This window comes from Trachymyrmex cornetzi, unplaced genomic scaffold, assembly GCF_001594075.2.
Source record: "Trachymyrmex cornetzi isolate Tcor2-1 unplaced genomic scaffold, Tcor1.1 scaffold126, whole genome shotgun sequence".
Lineage (NCBI taxonomy): Eukaryota > Metazoa > Arthropoda > Insecta > Hymenoptera > Formicidae > Trachymyrmex > Trachymyrmex cornetzi.
In genome coordinates this window covers 84,969-92,411 of record NW_017295828.1, presented here as the reverse complement: position 1 = coordinate 92,411, position 7,443 = coordinate 84,969, and the positions used below count along the sequence as shown (strand labels likewise).

Below are 7,443 nucleotides of genomic sequence, written 5' to 3'. Positions count from 1 at the left end.
GATGATTTTTGGAACGGTGTTGGCAGTACTGCCAGCGCTGACAAACAATTTTGGAACACAGCCATAAGATAGACCCAGCATCTATAGTATATGCTTTGGCAGAACGGTGCGAGAGGCAAAATATCGGGGCAACCTGTCCTTCTCTGCGCGCGCATCTTGACAATCTTGACAAAATCAAAATGGCTGACTACGTTAGGATCGTGATCGTCTGCATTCTTTGCCCATTTTTATAATTGTGTTAATTTCCGTCACTAGTATGAATAATTGTGTTTATTCGCGTTTCTTGAAAAATTACGAAAAATTTACGAAAAATTTTTAAAAAATTACGAAAAATTTTTAATATTTATTGTACATATTTATAATGGGTGCTTTCCATTTGATGACACAAGTCGACACAGGTGTTGTTCTATCTTTGTCACTCTCTTAATGTCAACAAGGATAGAATGACGCTTGTGTCGATTTGTGTCATCAAATGGAAAGCATCCATTATAAATATGTAAATATTAAAAATTTTTCATAATTAATCGAATATTTGCATTGTCAGAGGAGGACTTAAACAAATTGTGGAGCATCCAATATTGTTATTTCTTTACTAACTGAGCTGTCAAACTTAAAAAAAATGACATTTATATGTATTGCTACACGTGCAAATAAATTCTGACAAATTGAGCAATTGTGTTTAAAAATAAAATTTTATTGTAATCCCAAACAAATGTATTAATGAAAGAATTTTATTTGTAGTTATGAAATTAATGATAACTTTGATAGATGTAACTTTGCCAAGTCATATTCCCATTATTTTTAATTTTTCATTTTGAAAATACTATAAATATAACAAATATAAAAGTAAGGAATCTTATAAGTATATAAAAATATTATTTTTTCTGTACATTGTAAGATTAGGTTTATCACGCGCGCGATAGCAGTAATGGGATAGATAAGGATCAAGTATATAAGAATAGATATTACAATAAAAATAAGCAATTTAATTTCTTTTAGTATCTTAGTAATATATATTTACATAACTACTATAATTTTCGTATACTTATATACATATATGTATATATCTATTACATTGTTGTATTATAATACTATTATAAATATATGTGTATGTTTTATATATGTGTGTGTATATGTTTGTTACTTTATTGATTTTTAAACAATATAAGTTTTGTGTACATTGACCTTATTCTGACGATGGTGTCTTTTTTTGATGCACTTTTATGATGAAGGCGAAGGTTGAAATACTTTGTAAGAATAATTTCAAGCAATTGCTTTCTATGATCAGCCATAGGACTTTGGTCGTATAAATGAGTTTCGTTTTTGAAAACATCAGAAGGAATTGTAGCGATTGTTTCTAAAACAAATTTTGACATAATATTCTTTGTAGTTAACATATTGTTATGTATCCTAGGCCGCGGTCCGATACACGCTCACAACGCTTAAAAATCATTTCATCCTTGTTGTTTGTCAAATGTTAAACGAAGACAAACTATGCTCATGAGCGTTGTCAGCATGATTCGGACCACGGCCCTAAAAACTTTTTCAGCAATGAGACAAGTTTGAACAAGATTTTCCGATGCAGAAATCAAGCCACCTCTACATTTTCTTTTCTGCAAATGAGATAAAACTTTATCTTGGATTAAATAGGATGCGCATATTTCACATTTTATAATTTTAGTCACACTTCTAGCAATGAATCCAGCTATATAAGTGACCACATCTTGAACGTAATCGCTGTGCAACCACTCATTGTGATAAAGAGAGTAGTCATGATCACTTTTGTCAATAGAATATATGTCGTGTTCGTCGGTATCATCTTGCATCACATTATTTATATCCTTATGAGGAACTAATATTGCAGAAGATACATTTAAGACAACTGTTTCATCTAATACAATATTATTAGCAGATTTAGAGATATCTACTTCTGCATGAACTAATAAGCGTTTATAAGCTGACATGAATTGCTTAGCATTTGGATTGTTATTAAATCCTCCGCGGCTTCGCACTGCACTAAAAAAAGTTTCTAAATGATCTTGTGATAACTTATAAGTCAATAGATACTGAAAGTTATCATCCGAAAGCAATATTTTGCTAAGTCCTAATACGCTTTGCAAACACAGGAATAAACCAAAAAAACCAACTTTCAAGTTAGATTTCAATATAGGACCCTCAGCATCCTTCAATCCTTGTAAATAGTTGCAATGATTGTTTACTTGTTCACAAATTTCGTTGTAATTTTCTGCTGTTATGCATCGTGCAGATTGATTTTTGTTAAAACGATTTCGTTATTTAATAGATCAAAGATGTTATTTATCTCGAGACAAAATCTAGCCGTAGGTTTGCAACCTACAAAATCAGGTAACTTTAAATCTTGCTCACAGAATAGTAATGCATTTGCTACACTTGTACTACAGACTTGTGCTGCAAGTATAACTTTCATTTTTTCTTTTCGCCAGTTCAAATGGCGACGGCGAATTTTTGTTCCTGCATGAAGTTCTTCCTTCTCTTGTAAATCAACTAACAATTTAACATATTTCCAACATATAATTTGTCCGTCCTTATCCCACAAAATGTATTTATTATCGAAGGCGCCTCGAATGAGCTTAAGCATATGGCAGGCATCAAGAAGAACATATATTTTTTTTTTGGATTTCGGATGAATAAAATATGGTACTAACTGATTTACATCTTTCATTGACAAATTGGCTCCCATTTTATTCAACATGGAAATATTAGAAGTAGCTCCATCCACGGTAACGGAAACAATATGCACATTGGCTTCGTGTAATATTAATAAGCACTGTGTTAATAAGTTAGCCCTTTCTTTTCCTGACAACGAGTGGATAAGGTAATACGCAATTGGTATTTTATAATGACTATTTATACATGTTACCAAAAAGACCAATGCATATTGAGCTACTGGCAATGAATCATTAATGATTCCTGTCCCTAAATCCATATATCCGTAACATACTTTGCCTTCCCATATAATCTCTTGTTTTATAGACATTTCATCGATTACCAAATTAAAATATAAAGTTTTACCTTCAGAGCTAGCTTTATCAATTTTTAATTTCAAAGTATTTATGGCTTCTTTTGAAATACCAGGCACTCCATTTACATTTTGATATCACTTTCTAATTGTTTCAGGATGCGGTAAGGAATTCATAAAAGTTTTTCCAACGTAACTGTATGCTCTAGCAGAATAGAAATGTAGAGTTGTAGCAACAGTTCTGAGAACTTGTGGAAATTCTTCTCTGTTTTTCTTTAACTGTCTTTGAAAAATTGCTTTACTGGTCTCAGATATTGTAGCCTATGTGAAAAAATAAAATAGAGTTACTTTCAACCAAAAATAGGAAATACATCAATATTCGACGTTCCTGTCATAAATAAAGTAATATAATAGTAATGGTATAACTGCCACTTAATTCCTCAATTAATTGTAATTGTGGCATTACATTGATGATATCATAACTTCCTAATTACATTTTGGATTGTTGAGATTGGCTGATCGGCACACAGTAACGTGAAAGTACTAAAAAATGTATTTTAATATCCGTATAAAAATTATTATGCACCAAAGTCTACGCTCACTTCTTGGCCGCATTTGGTTCTTTCATGGATTTATAATTTATTTGTACTTATTATTTTAAATTTATATAAATATATATAGTAATTCTAACTTGCAATGTTAATATGCACTTACAGATAAAATCGGTGTAACTTCATCTGTTATCATTCTTTTACTAATCAAAGTAGTTGTGATACCTTCGAGATTATTGACTTTCTTTTTCAAACGATTGTTTTGCTTTTGTAGTATCGCAATTTTCTTGCGTAATGAATTAATATAAGACATGGCTATTTTCCAATTACGTAAAGCCCTTCGAGGTGATCTCAAATCACTTAAAGTACAATCGCCAACATATCTCGGATTTTCGCTGCGATACCATTTTTTCTTGGGAGTTTGAGAAATCTCGCTATATAATAACAACATTAAGTTAAATTATATATGAATAATTATATATAAATGATATATGTAGTAACTTTATATTATACTGTACCTATTGAGATTTTCTGTTTCCATTTCGTATCTATCCAATGTATTGACTGTAGTTGAGTCGTCGATTATAGGTATTTCCTTGTGAGTGCTTGTATCCATGGTAATATGTATGTTTTTCTCATTGTTATTATAAATATTATCATTATCAATTAATTTTGATTGTATCTTTAATGTGCTATCAATAGAAAAAAATATGCCATGATACTGAATATTATAGATTTATTCTTTTTAGCTAAACTTATATAGTTCATATTTCTTTTGATGCTTTTAGTTTAGATGTAAAAAGAAAAAGAGGAAAGATAAACCATATAAGACATTCAGTTAAAAAGGACAAGCTTTATATTTCTTGAAAATTAGATTTATGTAGTATATTAAACATAAAGAAAAATAATGGACTATGTGTTGCAACCTATTGGTCAATATATCAGCTATTTTATAATTATAATGTCTACTAGAAGCAAACATTACATTTAAAAAATAACGTGACGTACTGATCAATATGTTGGTGCAACATAAGATACATACTTGAAAAATCGTTTATCAAATATAGTTGGCACCGAACCTGGCTTCAAATACGTTCTTTGTTTCATTCCTCCCACACTATAATAAAAACATTCTTCTGAAAAATGCTGACTACATAAAACACTATTTCTAGTAGGGTCAACATTTTCTAATCCCATCGCCTCGATCCATGCTTGACGGATATTTTCCTTTTTTGGAAATCTTTAATTCAAAAGCGCATAACTTATTTTTATTACTTACATAAAATCAGTATGTGTTATACGTATTGTATAGGTTAAAATGTTTTACTTACGTGTGAAAGGATATTTTTTCCTGCCCACCAGGTTTCTTTTGATACCCACATGCGCTGCACGTCTTCATGCTCAATTTTTCAAGAAACGCGAATAAACACAATTATTCATACTAGTGACGCAAATTAACACAATTATAAAAATGGGCAAAGAATGCAGACGATCACGATCCTAACGTAGTCAGCCATTTTGATTTTGTCAAGATTGTCAAGATGCGCGCGCAGAGAAGGACAGGTTGCCCCGATATTTTGCCTCTCGCACCGTTCTGCCAAACCCAGCATGTACTATAGAAAAGTATACGGATGCTGGATTTATCTTATGGCCCGTATTCAGAACGCGCTTTTATCGATAAAAGCGCACTTTTATCTCTGAAATTCTATAATATGCGTGACGTAAAGTATAGTATGTTAGCGTGCTAACATCGTTGTAAGCGCGTTCTGAATACGGGCCTATATGTCTATGGTAGTACGACGCAAATCGGATGCAGTGTGAATTCAGCATATGTATTTAGGCCAATCTACAATACACGGAGTAAGAAGTAAGAGTAAGAAATTGACCAATCACAGTCGAATGTGAGAAGAATAATCGACTGTGATTGGTCAATTTCTTACTCTAATAGCGTTTTCGGCCCGATCGGGGCCGAAATCTTTCCTATTGGTTGATGTCACACGCTCTACCAATAGGGGAGCGCAAAACGTCATTAATCCAACCCAGGTTGGTGCAAACCCGGTCGGGCCGAAAACGCTATTACTTCTTACTCCGTGTATTGTAGACGGGCCTTTATGCAAGAGTGTGTGCTACGGCCATCACATGTACACGAGCTTGTGCTTGTGTATGTGCTACCGGTTGCGACAGGCCGCCGACCGATGGCGCTAGTTGCGATGTCGTAAACCGTAACAGAATTGGCATCTCGGGACTATAGGGAACGAGCCCGAGCAGCAATGAGCAGACTGACACACGGAGTACGCAAGAGTACGGGATACGCTCGTGGCCTCGCGCTCGATCTCACTCGCACACAGTGTCAGTGTCCATTCATTCAGTGTCGTTGAATTCGTCGCGAGTTTTTTGCGGAGCATCCGGTTTGACCGTCGGCCACAATTGTCGCAGTACTGAGAGAGAGAGAGAGAGAGAGAGAGAGAGAGAGAGAGAGAGATAAAATGCGATATCGCGCGAGATTCCGGCGTTGCATCCCGTGTCCGTGGCTTCGCGAGAACGTTGTGGCCGCGGCCGCGTCCCGCTGAGATATGCGCGGTGTGCCCGATCCGTCCGCATCATTCCGTAGTGTGTTTGTGCGGGTTAATCTCAAGTATAGCGTGAGTATACCTCGCTACCGCGCGGTAGCGTATACAGGTAGAGTGTGGAGTGTGAATAAAGCAGAAAAGAGAGGACGAGTGTATGTTCGGTTAGGAGAGGCAGGAAGAGATACCCGTGTATTATAACGAGCACGCATTCCCGCACGTCAAGATGTCGTCCGGACACAGCAGTCGCACTCGCGTCGTCCACATCGGCTCGATCTTCCAGAAGCTGCACGGTCGCTTCGCGGACGCGATGACGCCGCCTAAGCTCTCGACTGACAAGCGTACACTCGATAAGACCTGGAAGCTTATGGATAAGGTCGTGAAACTCTGCCAGCACCAGCGTATGAACCTCAAGAACTCGCCGCCGTTTATCCTCGATATCCTGCCCGACACGTATCAGCGGTTGCGGCTCATTTACAGCAAATATGAGGACCGTATGCAGATGTTGCACAGCAATGAACACTTCTGCGTATTCATCAACAATCTGATGCGTAAGTGCAAACAGGCGATCAAACTGTTCAAGGAGGGTAAGGAGAAGATGTTCGACGAGACTTCGCACTATCGCCGTAATCTTACCAAACTCAGCCTCGTCTTCAGCCACATGCTGTCCGAGCTGAAGGCCATATTTCCTAATGGGGTGTTCGCCGGCGATCAGTTTCGCATCACCAAGGCGGACGCAGCTGAATTCTGGAAGGAGCGCTTCGGGAACAGGTACGTGTCGCCACACTTTTCTCTTTTAATCGCAACCCAAAGAAGCTAGCTTCGCCGAGGTGCATTCACTACCTTCGTTGCCTTCGTTTTTCGCGATAAATTCTTGAGCTTCCACGGCATTTGATGGTTGCTAGATGATTCTCGAGAAATAATCTCCGGTCGTAAAATTACAGATTCAAAATGGCAAAAATGTTTTGGTTATATCAATAAGTACCCAGATAGACAGATGTATATCAATTTTACTGCAACTTTACGTTGTATTCGATCATCAAATGCTTCATAGGTGAGCCGATTGTGATTCCAAATATTGTAGTCGTATTTAGTAAATTAGAAAACGAAATAAATACCACATGATGCAAATATGATATAAATATGAGAAACAAAAATCTGATTCTTAGTGTCTCATATTTACATCATATTTGCATCATGATATTTCGTTTACTACATGTTGCTGCAATATTTCGAATCACAATCGGCTCATCTATGAAGCATTGGATGATTCTAAGATAAAAGTGAAGTTGCTGTAAAGTATGTATACATTTGTTTACTGGAAATA

The 7,443-nt window shown here is 35.8% G+C and overlaps 1 protein-coding gene across 1 annotated transcript; it reads left to right on the top strand.

The window, feature by feature from the left end:
• Nucleotides 1-5,781: 5,781 nt before the first annotated feature.
• On the top strand, nt 5,782-6,936 carry LOC108770365 (E3 ubiquitin-protein ligase CBL-B-B). The gene has a single exon (XM_018521927.1). The coding sequence runs from the start codon at nt 6,343-6,345 to the stop codon at nt 6,934-6,936; it is 594 nt and encodes a 197-aa protein (XP_018377429.1). The 5' UTR covers nt 5,782-6,342.
• The last annotated feature ends 507 nt before the right edge of the window (nt 6,937-7,443 follow it).

What these genes read in the sequence shown, in the direction of transcription:
- LOC108770365 (XM_018521927.1), top strand. Translation starts at nt 6,343, where the DNA reads ATGTCGTCCGGACACAGCAGTCGCACTCGCGTCGTCCACATCGGCTCG.